The sequence below is a fragment of the Parasteatoda tepidariorum genome, chromosome 3, assembly GCF_043381705.1.
Source record: "Parasteatoda tepidariorum isolate YZ-2023 chromosome 3, CAS_Ptep_4.0, whole genome shotgun sequence".
NCBI lineage: Eukaryota > Metazoa > Arthropoda > Arachnida > Araneae > Theridiidae > Parasteatoda > Parasteatoda tepidariorum.
Genome location: NC_092206.1, coordinates 9,269,694 through 9,290,486, shown reverse-complemented (window position 1 = coordinate 9,290,486; position 20,793 = coordinate 9,269,694). Strand labels below are relative to the sequence as shown.

At 30.5% G+C, this 20,793-nt stretch overlaps 1 protein-coding gene and 1 long non-coding RNA gene across 2 annotated transcripts in view; one reads left to right on the top strand and one right to left on the bottom strand.

The window, feature by feature from the left end:
• The window catches only part of LOC107457235 (alkaline phosphatase), a 77,033-nt gene that overhangs the window by 34,797 nt on the left and 21,443 nt on the right, over nt 1–20,793 (top strand). Inside the window, exons 2-3 of the mRNA XM_043054938.2 lie at nt 9,970–10,190; nt 13,184–13,358. Coding sequence (XP_042910872.1) covers nt 9,970–10,190; nt 13,184–13,358 — 396 coding nt within the window. The remainder of the gene's footprint in view (nt 1–9,969; nt 10,191–13,183; nt 13,359–20,793) is intronic.
• Nucleotides 1–20,793, bottom strand: part of LOC122272008 (uncharacterized) — a 94,075-nt gene that overhangs the window by 53,849 nt on the left and 19,433 nt on the right. The gene's annotated exons all lie outside the window — the stretch shown is intronic.

Genomic DNA, 20,793 nt, shown 5'->3' with positions numbered 1-20,793 from the left:
ATTCCACTTTTTTAATGATATATTGACCTAAATAGGTTCTGGCAGAATAATCTCAACATTGGATTTTTTTTTAAATTTTTAATGCATAATTCCACTTTTTAATGACATATTGCGCTAAACAGATTCCATCAGAATAATCTAAACAGTGGAATTTTTTAGTTTTTAATTTTTAATACATAATTCCACTTTTTTAATGACATATTGAGCTAAACAGATTCCATCAGAATAATCTAAACAGTAGAATTTTTTAGTTTTTAATTTTTAATACATAATTCAACTAACAGTTCAGAGAAAAACAAATCTTATTAATAGTACTAAAAATTTTATTAACTTTATGTCATTATACTTAAACAGATTTTATATTCTATTTTGTTTTTGATTTTAACATTTGTTATTATAACAACAATAATTATTAGATGTATAACTCTTTTTGATTTAAAAAATAATCGAAATATATTTAATCTGCTGATTTTAAATATTTTTAATTTAATCAAAATGAAGAATATCACACTTGTTATTATTCCCTCCCCAGTTGTCACAAAAAAAACTGAATTTCACAAACCCACGATGATATTTTTATAGCAGATGGTACTGTACTCTTTCCTTTAACAAAACTTTCGGGTTATTGACTAAAAACTATTGATTATTGAACTATTGATTGATTATTATGAACTATAAATTGAAACTCACCAGTGTCGTGCTGAATAATATTGATTTATCCTAAGAGCATAAATTTCCCCTTTAATGCAGACCGTCGCCAATAGCCCATTGTGCAGCTCTAGAGCGACGTAAATAAAATACCTACCTACCTTCCCTTTTAAATATAATCTGCATACTTAAATTTGTATATATTGGAAAGGCAATATGTATTCTATCAGAAAACTGACGTTAGTTATTAGTGAAAAAACATACCCATTGCTTGTGTACCATATTTTAAATTTGATTTCCATATTATCCTATTTGATTTGCTAGTGAGCTACATTTTCTTACTAAAAATATTAGGAAGATTTCGCAAGTTTACGTTTGTTTCCGTACGCAAGGTTTTAAGTAATTGCGCATGCGCAATCTTAGTAATGCATCAGTTCTGATGCATGCGCATGCCCCCGTGAAACTTACGTAGCGAACTTATGTATATCAAACTTATTTAAGGGAAAATAAAAGATTTTGTAAAAATCCGTAAGTCAAAAACGCTAATGTGGTGGAATACCATTTAACTTTGACCACAAAATCAAAACAAACATTTACAATGAACGAAACGATCTATACAAAGCTGTGGCATACGATTCAAGATCTTTACTCTACGTAGTGTTCTATGAGCAGAAAAATTTTGTATATTTTGATGAATTCAGCGATAAAGAATGAAGCTTGGCAAAATTTGTTTTGTTTTGGGTTTGATGGCATGCACACCTTGTTTGGATGTCATCACACTTTTTAACTGTGTTCAAGAGAAATAGAAAACAGTGCGCATGCAACGTCATTGCGAGCGTTGCCATGGCGATCGTTGCTGTTTGATAATTTTTTTAGAATTCTTTTTTTTAACTTTTAATTTTGTTATGCATTAAGTGGGTGAGTTTATTTTTGAGATATGGGACCAGAGAGATTCCATAAATACTTCTTGAGTTGTGAATAAAAGAGAATTTCATCATTTGAACGGTATTTTTGTTTTTATTGTTTTAATTAAGAATCAGAAATTCTAACCTACGGTTCAAACTGGATCGTTTTCAATACTAATTCAGGCTAATATCATTAATAAAGAGGGTCCCAGACTGATTGGCACTGTCCCAAATGTTAGAGTTGAAGCAAGAAATAAAAATAAAAAAACGATGCCGAGGCCTAAACTTACCGAGGCTGAAAAGGCTAAAGCCAAAGAACGTAGACGTGAATACCTTAAGCCATGGGTCGCCAAACTTTTTTGATCATCGACCCCTATGTAATTTTTCGAAATCTCCATCGACCCCCATAAAAGTAATTTTCTGTTAATTAAAATAAAACTCTGTTAGATATTGTGTTTCGACATTTATATTATGATTTTAAGCATTTATTAAAGTTATAGTTCATTGTGTAACAATAGTTTTACGAAAAATATATTAATGTGGAAATTTAAATACCTTAATATTTATTAAATAATAAGTAAAGTAACTGTAGATTTATTACTTCTTAATCAATGAGATGGGTGTGCCTGGTGTTTTTTTGCAAGGTTCGCTATATTGGGTTCAAAATTGGCCAATTTTAATCTTAAATCTCCTCAAAACTCCACATTTAGTTTATTTTTGTACTTAGTTCAGATTGAATTTACGTGAAAGTTAAAGGCACAAATCAGATTAAAATAATAATATTTTCAAAAATTTTGTAATTTTCGTAAAAAAATACAAAGTGTGATATAGTTTTGTAGCGGGCAGTACTAATCCATATTATAATTGCTTACCTTCTTTTTTACATGTATTGATAATTAAAATTGATATCTAAACTAAACGAATGGTTTTTATAAAACAATAACTAATTATCCAAAATTTTAAAAGTTTTAATAATGACACTGCAAGTATTCAGCACTGTTCACAGTTTGCAAAGATAGCTGAAACTGCGTATGATATTTGCGTTTGTAATGTCAATGCTCGTCACATGTGACATTTGGACAAGCGCACATATGCATATGACTTATAAACAAGAAGTGCAGAGTTCGTGCCACTGCGCGCTGGTACGTAAATACTTGTTTCACCCGAATAAATATGCGTTTATTAATTTATGTTCTATAAAGAAACTGATATTAATGCTTAATTAGGTATGTGTGATTTGCGTATTAAGAATTGTTTTTTCTTCGACTCCCAATCGACTCTTTCGATTCGGATCGACCCCCTGGCTCAGATCGACCCCCACTTTTCTTAAATAGACCCCTGGGGGTCTATATAGACCCCTTTGGCGACCTCTGCCTTAAGCGTTACACACAAACGGAAAAACGAAAGGATTCTGTTCATAAACGTAAAGCCCGTTCCTTACATGAAGCTCTTCACAAAACAACGTGGATCATGAAAATGAATTGAATCGTAAACGTCGTTACAAGAAGGGTCATCTCACAGACTTGAATGATACTGACCTAGGTACAGGTGTGGAGGACCAGAACCATGAAAGCAAACGGATAAACGGAAATACTGGAATCTTTGACTTGAAACATTGCGGCGTTTATGAGAGAATTTTTCTTTATACGGTAGGAAAAAAATTAGACAGCAACCAATTTGTCAATAGGTAACATGCAGGGCCGGATTAACCTATAGGCACACTAGGCACGTGCCTAGGGCCTACGAAATTCAGGGGCCTACAAAAAACTTGGGAGGAAAAAAAAATCAAACGTAGTGGAATCAGAAAAACAGTTTTGTTTTTCTGATTCCACTGCGTTTGATTTTTTTTCCTTTTCACGATAAATTTCGCACTCAATAAATTCTTTTTATTCATAAATTTTATCATTAGGTTTTTTTCTTTTTTTTTTAAATTCCGTTGATCTTGCCTTGTTCCGGGTTTTAATATTTATGCTAGTGCCTTTTTTAACTATCATTTCGGTTCGATAATTTTCAAGTGTTTTGATTTAGATTAATAAGTTTTCCTTTTATTTTATTGTCCCCCCCTCCCCGTTTTACTAGGTGTGAAAAATATTGCGTTATTTAATCATTGGTTTTGTTTATATAAGCTAATTTAGGAATTGTAATTATTTTTAAAAAATAAATATGAGAATTTTGTATTTTTTAAACTTGTTTTTCTGGTCTAAACTTGTAAATTTTTTATTCTTTTAAATGTTATATTTCTACCATTTTTTTCTCTTTAAAGTCAGGAGTACCTTTCTTTTTTCTCTTACTTTATGCATTACACTTGTCGGTATTGCAGATAAAGTTCGATAAACAAATTCGTAAATTAAAATCCATATTAATAAAAGTGTAAAAAAAAAATATGCAAGAAAATTTCAGCATATATTTTGAAAAGAGGGNGGTTTTAATATTTATGCTAGTGCCTTTTTTAACTATCGTTTCGGTTCGATAATTTTCAAGTGTTTTGATTTAGATTAATAAGTTTTCCTTTTATTTTATTGTTTCCCCCCGTTTAATTAGGTATGAAATATATTGCGTTATTTAATCATTGGTTTTGTTTATATAAGTTAACTTAGGAATTGTAATTATTTTTAAAAAATAAATATGAGAATTTTGTATTTTTTAAACTTGTTTTTCTTGTCTAAACCTGTAAATTTCTTATTCTTTTAAATGTTATATTTCTACCATTTTTTTTCTCTTTAAAGTTTATGCATTACACTTGTCGGTATTGCAGATGAAGTTCGATAAACAAATTCGTAAATTAAAATCCATATAAATAAAAGTGTAAAAAAAAAAATATGCAAGAAAATTTCAGCATATATTTTGAAGAGAGGGGAGGAGCGGGGGAAGGAGGGGAGTGCCCAAAAACGGCTATGCCTAGGGCCTACGAAAGGTATAATCCGGCTCTGGTAACATGTAATCCCCTTTCGGCGATCAAAATTTTCAAAATTTATTTTTCAGTTGTACCCTTTTAAAAAATTGGTAGCATTTTTTCTGTTCTATAATATGTCGAAAAAATATCGCTTTTACAGACTGTGTTTCTCTGCTTCTCTGATCAATAAATAAATATTCCAATAGAAGCTTCTTTACAAAAGAAGTGCTTTCCCTGACTGCGCATTGTCTATTTAGATTTGTGGTCCAAGAATGAAGAAACTTAGTTTATGCATGAGGTCCACAAATTACCATAACTTACTCTAGTTTGCTTTGAAAGGCAAGTTAGTAGTAGTAAAGTACGATTCATTTCTAAATTTCATCAATACATTTCTTCAAATCCATGTTTTTAGTTTGAAGGTTGGCTTAAACAAAATACAACATTTAATAGCTATAAAAAGCGTGCTTGTAGCTTTGTCTCTGTAGCGTTAATTACGTCAATATAACGTAAAGATACGTAGCATCTAAAATTAACGCGAACATGCGCAGTTACTTCAAATCTTACGTACGGGGCACGTGCGGAAGCTAACGTAAAAGGGCGAAATCTCACTGCGAAGTGAACTTTTAAACTATTAATGTCCAAATTTTTAATACAACAGTTTTATGAAAAGTGGTCCATTTTTTTTTAAATGGTAGTAAGTTTCAATTTAATATGAATAACTTTTCTTCTGTTAGCTACCCTATTATTTTTTATTTATTCAGTTATTAAAAAAAGAAAATATTTGTCTTATTTCAGGAACAATATATATTATTATTATATTTATATACATATTATTTTTACTGTCAAATTTGGGTAATGTAAACGTTTTGTTTATCCGAAATAAAAAGCCAATCATACTGTCATGTATCTGTTACGTGTAAATGTAATTTATCTGTTAATATAATCGCCCCTTAATACGAACTAAAAAAGTCCAATAGAATGAGTAATCTATTAGAATTTATGTATACCGGTTATTATTAATAATCAACTTATCTAGTTGGGACACTCTTAATAACAACCGGTAAATGTGGTTTATTGATGAAATTTTATGAACAAGATTTCAAAAATTATCATTCAGCAACAGAATATATATGTATGGACTTATACCACAATACATAGACCTATAAAATACAAATTTATTACCACTATACACTGACATATACCCCATGGGAGAATCGCAGCGACATGGCGACATCGTCGCAGAATGTTAGAGTTCTTGCAGAAAGATTTTTCTTTCGAAAAATAAAATAAAAATTACTTTTCTTTTCTACAGAAATTTACACCATGCATTATTTGAACCATGCATTTAGATAATAACTTTTGACACTCCTAATTTACGCCGATAGTACTGTAAATTGATGCATTATTTCGATTGTATTTTCGACCGTTATTGATATTGATTTTTACGTGGTTTTTAAATATCTCGATATATTTCAAACGATATGGAAAAATTCGAATCGTGCATTTGAGTATTTACTTTTTAAGGCAATGATTCTATCTAATGTTTGGCAGCTATTGATTACACAATAATTTTTAAATCCGATATTTTTATTTCGATACTACGATTATTTATTATGCATTTGAGGAGTCCAATTCGCGTGATTTCGTCTTCGATCTTTTATTTTTGATAACGGATTTCACGATTTTTAATTATTTTTTTATTGTGATGATTATTGACAAAATGCGGAGAAGGAAATAATTTTTGCGTTACCCTCCCCTCCTCAACAAATAAAGCGAATATCAAAATATTATTGCATGTTCAATTATAAAAAGAATTATATATAGATTTTTTTTTGTAAACACAGTGGTTTAAATTAGTAACATGCATGTTTGTTATTATTAAAAGTATCTTGCAGAAAGATATTAGTGCNTGATCTATATATATATATATTTGTAAACACGTGGTTTAAATTAGTAACATACATGTTTGTTATTATTAAAAGTATCTTGCAGAAATATATTAATGCTAGACAGTTTTGTCGCAGATAGCTCGAAAAAAAAAATTCAGCCACAGGGGACATATAAAAATTACGTTAGAGCTGGAGTTTGAATAAATTTTGCCCAATTAATCACACTGACCCAACTCAACTATTAATCATAACCACGGATAAATGTGCGTAATTTATTCCCCCGGAAAAACTGGTTTATTATTAATAACTATTACTTTAACCTTTTGATAAAAATGACGCCTCCTCAAATCCAGATGCAAATCGCCAAATTGCAACTAAATTTTTTTTTTAAGAAATACACCGCAAAGTATTAAAACCATTCGAATAGTTCATTTTCTACGAATGCCCATTTTTCTTATTTGAAGAAAGGAAATTCTTAAAAAATATATAGCAAATACGTGTGCATAAGGAAGAGTAGATGTACAGTGTACACAGGCTTTCCAATCCATATCGATATTCCCGATTTAATATCGAGGCAGAAACATTTCACCGAATATCGCTTGGAAAAGCCAACAACTACTTTAAAATCGCGCCGGGAGACAATTTTCCCCGGAAATGATTTTAATTTAATTCCCCCAGGTGACGCTGCCTGCTTTACAGTTATGCGCATATATTTGAATGGATTGCATAACATTTGGATTCAGCTGAGAAATATAAATTCCATATGTTGATGGGAGTGGGGGTGGGGGAAGAGATATCGATATGTTCAACCTAAGCATTATTTATTTACATTTTAAACGGAGCATGCAAGGTGGCTACCGGATGAAATTTATTTTCTACCTTAAAAGTTCAAATACCATTAAAGCGAATCACCAAATGCCTTATGGTAAACGCACCAGGTGGTAAATAGTATGAATATGTATGTTTTTATTCGTTAGTGTAAACTTTTGTATACTTATTTTATTAAGAATATTACATAAACTTGTATTTTAAACTTTATGTATATTTAGTATAAACTTGTATAAACACTTAAGAGGATTATATACCACTGGAAAAAATGTTCATGGCAAATACTGTTACATTTTCATATAGGTATTTCAACATTTCATTTTATTTTATTTTATAACCGTCGTTGAACAGCCGACCCAATTTTTGGGTTTACGACTACTAATGTTCAACTCCGTAGCCCTGTAATTTTGAACCCAATCCAGAAGACAAGGAAACTCCTGGATCAAGTATTGGGAGAAATGTGCCTTCGTGGAGAACTTTTTTGTTGGAACCAACCCGCATTTGCATTACATGGAGAGGAAGACCACGAGAACCTCTCACGGTTAGCCTGACGACAAGGGGACTCTAACCCATGATCCGTCTACCACTGAGGATATTTCTCGTCAGCACTGTGATCGGTGCAAGCCGGATGCGGAGTTCGTATCCACCAGCCATCGCTGGGATCGAACCCCGGTTCACCTCATTGGAAAACGAACGCTCTATCTCCTGAGCCATCACAGCTCTATTTCAACATTTAAAGTTAAATGAAAATTGAGTTCCAATAAACCTTGGTTAACCCCGTCAGGGCCGTGATCACTTTTACGTGATCAAGCAATTCACGGCCCATGGTTCCGTGATTATGTTACTGTCAATGACCGAAAACGGGAAAATGTCGACTTTCACCGGTGAATGTTAACAACCACATAGTCGCTTTGGTGAATGTCCGAAATATTTGTTATATCCAATTTGATATTAATTTATTCCTTATTTTAATATTTGCTGTAAAACAAAAAGAGCAAAAATAACAACAAAATTAATAAATAAATAAATAGAAAAAACGAAGCTCAACTATCATCTATCTATTACACAATCAGATTGCGGATTGAAATTATACCAAAATTAATGCTTTTAGTTAAATATGCAATAAATTTGATGTCTCACAAATTATTATGAGACAAAATGAAAAAATTTTCAAACTTAATTGAGTTAAATAAAGGAGGGAATAAAATTATCGAAAAACTGTCTGGGTCACCTTTGCTCTGGGTCAACAACTGTAATTTCCTGATTTTTATTTTAAAAATAAACTTTAGGATGATTTTTCCCGACTGAATATCGTATAAATACCTACAACGGAACCATTTGTATCTAAGTGCTATTTTATTTTAATTTTATAATCGTTATTGAACAGCCAACCCAATTTCGTGTTTACGAATAGTAATTTTCAACTCCATAGACTTGTACTTATGAACCCAATCCAGAAGACAAGGGAACTACTGGATCAAGTATTGGGAGAAATTTTCCTCCGTGGATGACTTCTTTGATGGAAATAACCCTCATTTGCGTCTCATGGAGATGAAAACCTCCTACGGTTTGCCTCACGGCAAGGGGACTCGGACCTATGATTCGTCTACCACTGAGGATGTTTTACATCAGCACTGTCGTCAGTGCGAGCCGGGTGCGTCAACCTTGTATCGGAATTTTCTTTTTATTATCACGAAAACGTTTGTACTAAAAACCTTTTTTCAATTCAATCAAAAATATTGTAGTTTCAAACCTTTCATCCTAAAAGGATTAAAAATTAGTTTTTAAAACTTTTTAAGAAAGTATTGTCACTCAGGTCCATAATGACGTTTGAGCTGACGTCACACTAACGATAGGATCAAATTGCATTGTTCCATTAAAATTTCAAGACAAGCTGGATTTTAGCTGAGCATACAAGACTTTGCGAAAAGGAACCTTATAATTACCTAGATTTAAGATCATTTACACCTTGAGACCAGCTTTATTAATGGATTTTTTCACACTTGAAAACCCTAAGTGAACCTTGATTTAAGGTTTTTATATCGATGGTTGTTTTCCAAGGTTTTGGATCAGGGTAATGTGCGTAGAATAGAGCAGATTGTCGCAGATCTCATTTTAAGGTTAGAAGGTTTACACGTAAACCGCATGAAAAACCTTTTTAGGTTTACATTAAGAGGTTTTTGCTAAGTGAAAATAAACCTTATTTTACTTATATTGCTTTGTCAAACCCGGATCTATCTCGGGAAAAGTTAATTTTGATGAAATTTAGAACAGTAGATGGCAGCATTTTACTGACGTTTTCAAAAGAGCCTATACTCAAAGTAACAGGCATTTTTTTTTTGTTGCAAAATTCTTCCGGACCGTTCTGTTCATTGAAGCATTATATTGATGATTTAAATTTTTAGAAAATAATTAATTAATATTTTTTTTAATTTTTAGAAAATAATGCTCCACTAGAGCAAACTTTACCACTGCCACGCTGAATGGCAGCCACTCAAGCTAATATGCTAGAAAACTTAAAACTTTTAGTGCCTGTCATTCAAAACATCAATTTTTAACTACTAAGTATATTTTATTTTATGCTAAACATATGATTTTCCCACTAAAAATGAAATTAACCATTTACGTACCCAAATCATCAAAATAACTTGACAAGAAGGTTAATAATTTTAAACATTTGATTTCCAGACTTACAAATCTTACTCTAAGAGAAGAAGTGGAAAAAAAATATCAAACAAAACGGAATCTACTTAAATAATGAAGTGTGTTATTGTGATTTGAAAAGTGTGTTGTTGTGTCATTTCAGATCGTTGGTATTGGTATCAACAAGCAAAGAGTCAGCTACTAAAGAATTTAGATGACGACAGGAACTACAACGTGGCAAAGAACTTGATTCTCTTTATTGGTGATGGAATGGGAATGACAACTGTGACAACTGCAAGAATACTCAGGGGACAGAAGAGAGGACAGACGGGAGAAGAGAATGAACTAGCTTTCGACAAATTTGAATATGTCGCCTTCGCTAAAGTAATTAACTATTTATATTTGCCTCTTTCATATACTACTTTATATATATATATATATAACAAAATAAATACAAAAAAAACTGAAGAAAATTAAGAAAAACAATAAGTTTCATTTATTACGCATAAGCTGCAAATAAACAGAACTCATTAGATAAGTTCAAAATGAAGATAAAACAAAGGAAAATTACAGACATATGAAAAAGGGGGGGGGGAAGAAAAATAATAATGAAAATATAACAAACAACTGGGGGGAAAAAAGGATAATTTTTTTTTTTTAAAGCCCGGAAAATAAAAGATATAATCTTTTCATCAGCCCACACGATTATATCCGCAAAAAAGAGTGCTTTCTGATATTGTATCAATATAGCCGAAGCGAAATATATTAATATAATAGTGTGAGAAGCTCTCAAAAAAACAAAATAGAATACAACAAATTAAATAGAGCAGAATAAGTAAAAATATAACACGTAAAAACAGAAAATAAAATAAGATAAAAAGAACAAAGAAAAAACAGAATAAAACATAATCTATAAAGCGAGTAGCGAATTCAAATGTACTTACATGAACGGGAAATTTTACAAGAATGATTTAAAAAAAGATTTTTGTAACAAGATTGCCAGATTGCAAAATATGAAAACAAACGCGCAAATTGAGCGTAACTAGAGGAGTTTTGTTTTAAAGTGCCGTTCTTACTGCATTGCTGAAGTTCGTTTGATTTGTTAGTTATCAAGGATGGGCCCGTAATGGATGTGCGCAAGGTAATATTATACTGGATAATTTAATCAAGTTGACCATAAATAATTTTAGAAAATAAAAGTTTAGAAAGGGTACACAAAAGTCATAAGTTTGGGAAACACTGCTCTAGCTAATTCGTGGGAAAGACTTTTTCCCTGGACCCATTTAACAGACCAATAACAGTTACTAAGTTTACCTTTACTCACCAAAAATGAAACATTTTACCAATTTACTTTGCTAGATTTTCCCTAACTGTTCTCCCTTTAATAATTCATGAATAAATTTTGTATCAATATAACCAAAGCAGAATATATCAATACAATAATGTGAAGAGCAATAAAAAAATTAAAACAAAAATAAAACACATTAAACAATGAATATATAAGAACTAAAACATATGAAGCAAAAAACAGAAAATAATTTTTAAAGAAAATACAGAACAAAACACAAAACGAAATCTATAAAGCGAGTAGCAATTCAAATTAACTTACACTTCGCTTTCTTTACATTTAATTTCCTGATTTTTGCTAGATATGTTTAATTTCATGTACATTTTGTATTTTGCCATTTAAAATTACATATTGTTAAAAATTTTATACTTTACAATTCAAAATTTTTTCGATTGTTTTTAAACAAAATAACAAAAAAATAATAAATATTTACTAAAATTCATTTTTTGCATAGAATTATCTCTGGAAAAATTAATAATTGGTTTGAAAAATTTCCAAAATATCGCGAAATACTCAAAAAATCAAATTGACATTAAGGGGACCAAACTTCGGAGTTCTTTCCTGACCAAACTATTGGGACCACATGTTCCAGATAGCTGCTACCCCCTATATTTTGGGAGTCAAAAATTCGAATCTGTCGAAAGAAAAGTAAATTTATTCAGAGAAAATGCATTTTTGCGTCTTATTTCGTAACTTAAAATATCGTCTGCGCTAATTAATTACCATATTTGAGGTCACCCCTTCTAACCATTTAGATGCAGTGAAAATCCGATCATTAGATAGAAAGTTATTCACAGTTTTTATTTTACGCATGAGAAAATCGCTTGAATAAGGTAAATTAAAAATAACATGAGTTGGCCTTGAGCAACAGCATGATACTTATCTTTATTTTGTAGGGATTAGCTACTAAAAATATGTTTTGCAATATATAATATAATATAATAATGTAAAGTCATAAGGATGAGCATCGAATCATTTTATTTTTTTTAATTGTGTCTGTATTTGTCTTCCAGTTTGGTGTATCAGGGGCTGTCCAGACATTTTGTGAAAGGTCCGGTTTTTGTGAATTTGTGAAAAAATTACTCACATTCTTTGAACCAGGGTCCTGCTTTTATGAACTTGTGCAAATAGGGTCCGGTCATTGCAAAAAACTTTTTCAAGGAGTTTTTAAATTGTAAATAGATACAAGATTATGCTCAGCACTATAAAATTATAATTTAAAAAGAATTTAATTTTCAAAAATAAACAGCAATTGCNAAAATTACTCACATTCTTTCAACCAGGGTCCTGCTTTTATGAACTTGTGCAAATAGGGTCCGGTTATTGCAAAAAACTTTTTCAAGGAGCTTTTAAATTGTAAATAGATACAAGATTATGCTCAGCACTGTAAAATTATAATTTTAAAAAAATGAAATTTTTCAAAATAAACAGCAATTGCTGCTTCTAAATTAGAGAAATATTTGGTATTTAGCTTATACTGCGGAACACAGAACATTAATTTCGGACGAATAATGGAAGAATCGTCTGCCGAAGAAAAAACTTAATTCGTTTACATCCATCTTTTTTGTTTTCTGCCCCCTGGGAAAGGTTTATTCAATTAACAGAGCAATAATGAAGATAAACGAATTTGTGAAGGGTCCGATTAAAAGAAAAATCATTTTGTGAAGGGCCCGTTTTTAAGTTAAAATATTTTGTGAAGGGTCCGTTAACGGACCCAAATTTTTTCGAAACAGACCCCAGTGTATGATTTAGTAGTGTTGTTCATTACTAATTTTAATTTATTGCTTCTCTTTTTTCACCCTTTCCGAAGGAAGGAAGGATTTAGCTAGCATATACATTATATATATGTAATTCGATTTGAAATTTAGTGCCCTTTGTCTGTAACGAAGAATCTTTCATTAACAGACAATTAAAAGATTAAGAACTTATGTAGAAATTTTCCTTTTAATCTTAAACAAACTTTTTTAGTTCTTTTTTATTTTGTTTAATATGTTTGCATCTAGTAAATAATTTTAAACGTGTTTTATAGACGTACAACACAGACAGTCAAGTTGGGGATTCTGGTGCGTGCGCTACAGCCCTTCTGTGTGGTGTGAAAGGACGTTTCGAAACTGTCGGATTAGATGATAGTGCGAGGTACGATAAGTGTCAGGCCAGTATCAAGTCGAGAATACCATGCCTGGGAGATTGGGCTCAACTGGATGGTAAGTCATTTTTTTATTAATTATTCGACATTTTTGATTATTACACCGTAATAATGGTTGTTGTTGTTGCTATTGTTGTTAATTTACGTCGTACTAGAGCTGAACAATGGGCTATTGGCGACGGTCTGGAAAACATCCTGGAGGATGATCCGTCCATCACAATTTTGATCCTCTGCGGAGGGGATGGCACGCCCGCTTCGGTAGCACGACGACCTGCGCGCGAAGTCGAGCACTCCTTAATAATAGATGACTAGTAATTTTCTCTGCCGGCCAGGCTGCCGTGCGGTCAGCGTGCCTGACTGCAAAGCCAATGGCTGCGGGTTCGAATCCCGCTCAGGGCATGGATGTTTCTCTCTCCATGTGTTGTTCTCTGATGTGTGAATGTGTCCCACCCTATAAACGGGTATCTGTGGCAGTGTGGCGTGGGTAATGTTGCTCGCCTCCGTGCTTTAGGTTCGCGGGTGCCCAATGGGTAACGATAAATTAGCACCACTTCCGGCATCTTCTGAGCTGAAGAACGAAAATTCAGTGCATGCCGTACAAAAAAAAGTAATATTTTCATTTTGTATCGAATCGAATTTAACTGTTAACTAATGTGCCAAAAGAATTTGTCGCTATACTTGCTCCAAACCTAATCAAATACCAATTTGAAGCGTACGGGTAAAGTAATCTTATCCGCATGCACTATATATCTCACTATAGACGCAAACTAACATCTAGGTGTGAGGTCAACGTGTGACGACATTATGGGTGGACATTGAGCATTCCATGACCTACACGCAAAATCTGCAGGTGATTTCACAAATGAGTATCTGCGACTGTCGCTTTCTTGTCGCCATCTGGCAATGATGTAATTTGGTGACAGTCCTTCTCACACAAGCAGAGCTCCCTCTCTAACAGAACCGGTTAGAAAGAAATATTGAGGATTATTTAAAGAGAATCGGTGATCGAAATGGGCTATACGTGGCATAGAGCAGAACTCTCTACCTATGGCAGCACTTCACATGCTTTCACCAGTAGCATGGGGAGAGTCATAGGAGAAGGAAGTACGTCAGTTTCTCCCCTGATTTTCAAATGGATTAAAACCTTTCAAGTTAGAAAACTATACGGAGCTGAAAACTACATAGAAAGTAGCTCTAAAAGAAAGCGTATCGAAAACTTTAAAAAATAATTAGGACAATTAAATACGAAAAATATTAAGAAGGGGAAAAATATCGTAGAACATTCCTATACATCTGAAAAGAGGAGGAGAAGGAAAGGGGTAGGGCCAAACGCATGGAACCGGTCATAGATGGCGTATTCGAGCGTTGCGATCGCGAATACGAAGAAGTAAAAAGTCTCTCACACGTTGTTTATTTTGATTAAAGCACTTCTCTCGTTTAAAAATAGTCAAACAGCGTATGAAATACAGAACACCAGATTCGGATATATTAATGTGATCTTAATGATTCGAGAGATTGATCTTAAATGAGGTAATCGACATTTTAAGGTTCAAAATCAGATACAAAAAACGCATTTTCTTTATTTTAATATATTTTCCTCTGAATTTTTGAAAAACGAAAAAAAAAAAGTAGTAACCTCATCATAGAAATAAGGGTCCTAATAATCAAAAAGAGCAGCCGATGTTTTGAATACCTTTTCTTACTTCTGAAACTAAAAATGAGTGAATTAAAAAGAAATGGTACTAAGTTAGAAGATTCCTTTATTCGAAGATAATTCCTACTAAAAACGATATTTATGATCAATAAATATTTTCTATTATATTGAAGTGAATTTCCATTATTTAGAAAGAATTAAAAAAAGTAGTCCAAAGTAGTCTGTAGTCATTAAATTTAAAAAAAAGTAGTTATAGTTAACTACATATGTAACAAAGTAGTAGTAGTGAATTACGAAAATAATGTAGTTTTTCTGACCACTGAAGTTGGCCAATGAATCCATTTCACTAATGAAACTTGATACAACAGATGTCTCTTTTTTCCCTGATCTTATGTATCAGCCGCATATAATCCGGAATGTTATCACTTCCCATGTAATAAGCTCCCAGGGGAGTTTTCTGGAGTTAACGATAATTGTTATCCCATCAAACTCTTTAGAAAATTACCTATTAATGATCGTATTCTGACTTGAATATAGATTGTTTGCCTGTTGGAAAATAAAATTCATTTAGGGTTTACTTAGAAATCGTTGCATTTTTTATTTATTCTTCTCTTTTACATTATAATAGATTTTTTTTCTTTTTCAAATGGTGAAACGTAGCAGGTATGATTCTTAGGACTTATTTTCGCAAGTCCATATTGTTATGGCTATTGTTTTGCTCATTGGGAGAATCAGATTTTTGATCAAGTTTCTGTTATAAAACAATGGAGGAGCTCGATGCATAGGTTAGTTAAGTTCAATCATTACTTTCAATATTAATGCGTTTTTGACTGAGGACATTTTAGCTGTTTCGATTAGTGCAAGAACCGAGCACAGGTGCAAAATTAATCTTGATCTTATGTTTTGAAATTTATATGTTTAATTATGAAATTTAAAAAATCGAGTACAAACATTTAACGCATTAGTCGATCGAATCAATCATTTATTACAATACAATTGATCGAATATTGTAATAGGATCGATCGAATATTATAATACGAAGAATCAAACGGTTTAAAATTATTAAGTGCGGAAAACACTCGATTCCGCACTTTAGCCGATCACCCTTAGTAAATCTGCAGACGAGCATATTAACGACTTTCAAGCATCTACTGTATGGTGATAACTATTGTTAAAAAATGTTTATAAATTTTCGAAAAATGAATTCAACTAATTTATTTAAATTTTATATTAAGTTAGAAAAAATGATGAAAAATAATATTTTTGCATACATTCCGTTTCCCTTATTTAAGAATATATTATTCAAGCCTTTATATTACGAGCAACTGTTCTGGAATGTATTGACCATACCAGAAAAATGATGAAAAATAATACTTTTGCATACATTCCGTTTCCCTTATTTAAGAATATATTATTCAAGCCTTTATATTGCTAGCAACTGTTCTGGAATGTATTGACCATACCAGAAAAATGACCAGAAAAATTACGAAAAATAATATGCTTGCATATATTCCGTTTCCCTTATTTAACAATATATTATTCAAGAATATATTATTGAAGCCGTTATATTACGAGCAACTGTTTTGGAATGTATTGACCATACCAGAAAAATGACCAGAAAAATGATGAAAAATAATATTTTTGCATACATTCCGTTTCCCTTATTTAAGAATATATTATTTAAGAATATATTATTTAAGAATATATTATTTAAGAATATATTATTGAAGCCTTTATATTGCTAGCAACTGTTCTGGAATGTATTGACCATACCAGAAAAATGATGAAAAATAATATTTTTGCATACATTCCGTTTCCTTTATTTAAGAATATATTATTGAAGCCTTTATATTGCGAGCAACTGTTCTGGAATGTATTGACCATACCATAAAAATGACCAGAAAAATAATATTTTTGCATACATTCCGTTTCCCTTATTTAAGAATATATTTTTTAAGAATATATTATTCAATCCTTTATATTAGGAGCAACTGTTCTGGAATGTATTGATCGGGTGATGTTCTTATAGGGATAAATGTTAAGAGAATAAAATTGCCGTCAGTGTTCCTAATTAGGAAATAAAGTCTGCACTGAAAGACAGAGGCTTTATTTACTCGAGCCTTAAATGCGAGTATGCTAATACAATAACATGGCATTCCCGTTTAAAAAGTTAATCCCGTTAGAAAATTAACTCTTTGGAAACGTTGTCCTTAATTAGCTGTCTCTGCTGTCTCATTTATAAGTCCCTGTTACTTCCTCCTGTTTTATATTATTTTTAATACACGAAATGGGATTTCACTAGATAAGTCCCTTCACAGGAATTCCACAATTTTGTAACTCTACCTATTCATTTAATATTATTTTTTTGTATGTTCACTGAATTAAATGAATCAAATGTCACATAATTTGAGTAATTTTTCGATCGATGATTTGTATGCATACATTTTTAATAGAAAACTAATGTTTTATTTTGTCTTTCGTTTTTTTTAAAACTAAAACTCTAAAAATATACAACGGAATTAAGCAAAATTGTTGGAGCAATTTAAAATTAATTTTAAAAATATTGATTAAAAATTTCTAAAAAAAAAGTCATGAAAAACTGCTTAAGATATGAGAATTTAAAGTAGTTCTTTTATACTGCACATGCGCAGAAAAAATTTTAAAATAAATTTTCTTTCATAGTCTTATGCATTTTTGTTGATTTGTATGCCAAAACATTTTTATAGAAAACTAATTTTTTATTTTGTCTTACGTTTTTTTATAGCTATAACTCTAAAACTTTACAATGGAATTAAACAAAATTTTTGGAGCAATTTAAAATTAATTTTGAAAATATTGATGAAAAATTTTTAAAAAAAAAGTCATGAAAAACTGCTCAAGATGTGAGAATTTAAAGTAGTTCTTTTATACTGCACATGCGCAGAAAAAATTTTAAAATAAATTTTCTTTCATAGTTTTATGCATTTCTGTTGATTTGTATGCCAAAACATTTTTATAGAAAATTATTTTTTTTATTTTGTCTTACGTTTTTACTAGCTATAATTCTAAGGATATACAACGGAATGAAACAAAATGTTTGGAGCAATTTAAAATTAAGTTAAAAACTATTAATTTAAAATTTCAAAAAAAATCTTGAAATCAAGATATGAGAATTTAAAGTAGTTCTTTTATACTGCACATGCGCAGAAAAATTTTAAAAAAAAATTTCTTTCATTATTTTATGCATTTCTGTTGATTTGTATGCCAAAACATTTTTATAGAAAACTAATTGTTTATTTTGTCTTACGTTTTTTTTAGCTATAATTCTAAAGATATACAACGGAATTAAACAAAATGTTTGGAGCAAATTAAAATTAATTTAAAAATTATTGATTTAAAAAAAATGAAAAACTGCTCAAGATGTGAAAGTTTAAAGTAATTCTTTTATACTACACATGCGCAGAAAAAATTTAAAAAAAAATTTCTTTCATAATTTTATGCATTTCTGGTAATTTTATGCACTTCAATATTTCGGTATATAGTCTTCATTTGCTGTTGGTTTATTTTGTTTTTTCTTGAGGCAGTATGTTTGCTTGCGGTAATGTTCCACCAACTGTTGAAACTGCTCCCCCACAGGCTGCATAGTAATGCCCCCCTGACGATGATACGTGTCAGTGCTTCCACTTTAATTTCTTTTCAGTATATTTCCTGTTTGATATTTAGACTGCTATTTCACCTAGTGCTTTGCTATTTCGTGATAATGATTTTGGTTTTCATGTTCTATGAAATCACGCATGATACGTAAACGTTTGGGAAGTTTGTACAGTCAATATTCTTTATACGTAAATTTTTCGTAATATTGACGAAATGATATTACCATTGAGATATTTGTTAAAAAAAGCTTTGGTACATTTTACGCAATATGAACGGAATAAATTTTACCAACTACTTTTCGGTAAGATTGATTTCGTATATTTTACGAAAGATTATTTGCTATTGAGATTTAGTAAAAATGATTCTGTGTATTTTACGTATTATTGACGAAGTAAATTTACCATTTGAATTTCGGTTCGAATTTATCTACGCAAATTTTCTCTCTTTTGGATAATCACTTATTTGTATTATTTGACGTTTCAACTTCCGTAAATTTTGACGTTTTGTTGACCTAAATATTGTACTCATTCTTATATTTAGTAAAAAGTGGTTGGTAAGATAGTCGTAAAAAAACGAATTAGCTCACGTAAAATTTTACATAAATTTTCAGTATTTTTATAACTATTTTTTTATTATATTCGGCGTTTCAACTTATATCAATTTTGACGTACTTTTGACGTAAATAATATCTAAAAATAATATATTCATTCTTACTAAGTAAAAAGTGTTTGGTAAAATATATGTTTTAAAAAAATGAATTTATTTGCGTTTAATTTTACGCGAATATTACGCTTTTAGCACAACCATTTTTTGGTATAATTCAACGTTTCAATTTTACGTAAAGTTTACGAATGCTTCGTAAAATTTAAAGTAGAAATATGCGTAGTTTTGACGTAAAATTGACGGTTCTCTGTTACCTGAGTCAAGTTTAATAGGTTATTACGTTTCTCCCCTTATAAAAAAACTTTTCAGGGGGAAAGGGATTAACTATTTCTACATCTAAAATTAAATATTTAACTTGCTGAATAACTATAAACAAATATTTACACACATTAATTATATGAAATATAATAAAAATTTTAAGTTTTACTATACCTAATGTTTTAGGAAACTGAAGTTTAACTATACTTACAGGAATGGCAAAAATAGTATTAACTATTTTTTTTTTGTTATTTAAATATATAAAATTGATTCGGAAAATTATGTTTTGAATAAATTTAATGTTATGATTTTAAGCCTGATTTGGATATAACAAACGAGATTGATGAAAAAATCGCACAAATATATGATAATTTATCTGAAAAACTTTTTATTTAAAAGTATCTATTATTCCTAATTGATATAACTTTAAAATAATATTTGGTAGATTAAGACTTCATGATGTTTATATTCCTTACTTATTTGCATAAATAAGCATCCATTACAAGTGTATTTTTATTATAAATCACAATGTTTTTTTTAAAGAAATATTTAATTAAAAATTGAGGTTGTAAATTTAATTAAAAATTTAGAACAATATTAATAATCAATATTTTACATAGAATTGAAAACAGCATACTAGATCTTAATAAATTAAACTCAGTCATGTTTGATAATTTTTAAACAATGACTACCACTTGTTGAAATGTCTAAATTGTCTTGGATTCTAAAGGTTAAGTACTATTTTGCAAAATAATTAATATAGAAATTGATATCCATAGTTCTGTAATTTTTGTGTTGAAAATGAAATTTAAAATTTCACTAAAATAACAACAATGGTTCAAAAAAATCATTTTTATTGTTTCTAATAAGATGCAGAAAAAACTATTTAAGCGAGATATTAAACTATTTAAAACTTACATTAGAAAAAACTTATGTATTTTAAACTAGCCGCCTAAGGCGGCCAGCTGTCCGCCACGTTATTAATTCTTTATGGTATCAATTTCTATTTCTATATAATTTTTTATGGTATCTATTTCTATATCGCTACAAAAATTATCGTGTTCGCTTAAGAAAAAAATATAGAGCGTGGAAAGAAGAAGAAAAACTAATTATAACAATTATGAACAGCGACAAATATATCAAAGCGAAGCGTTCTATTTACGTATCGAATATGTTGCCACATTTTTAATACAAAAGTTAAACTTTTCTCCACTTTAATAAATGTAAACTAATGCGAACTTTACAATTAAATTATTAATTCCTTCGTATATTATTGGTTTAAGTT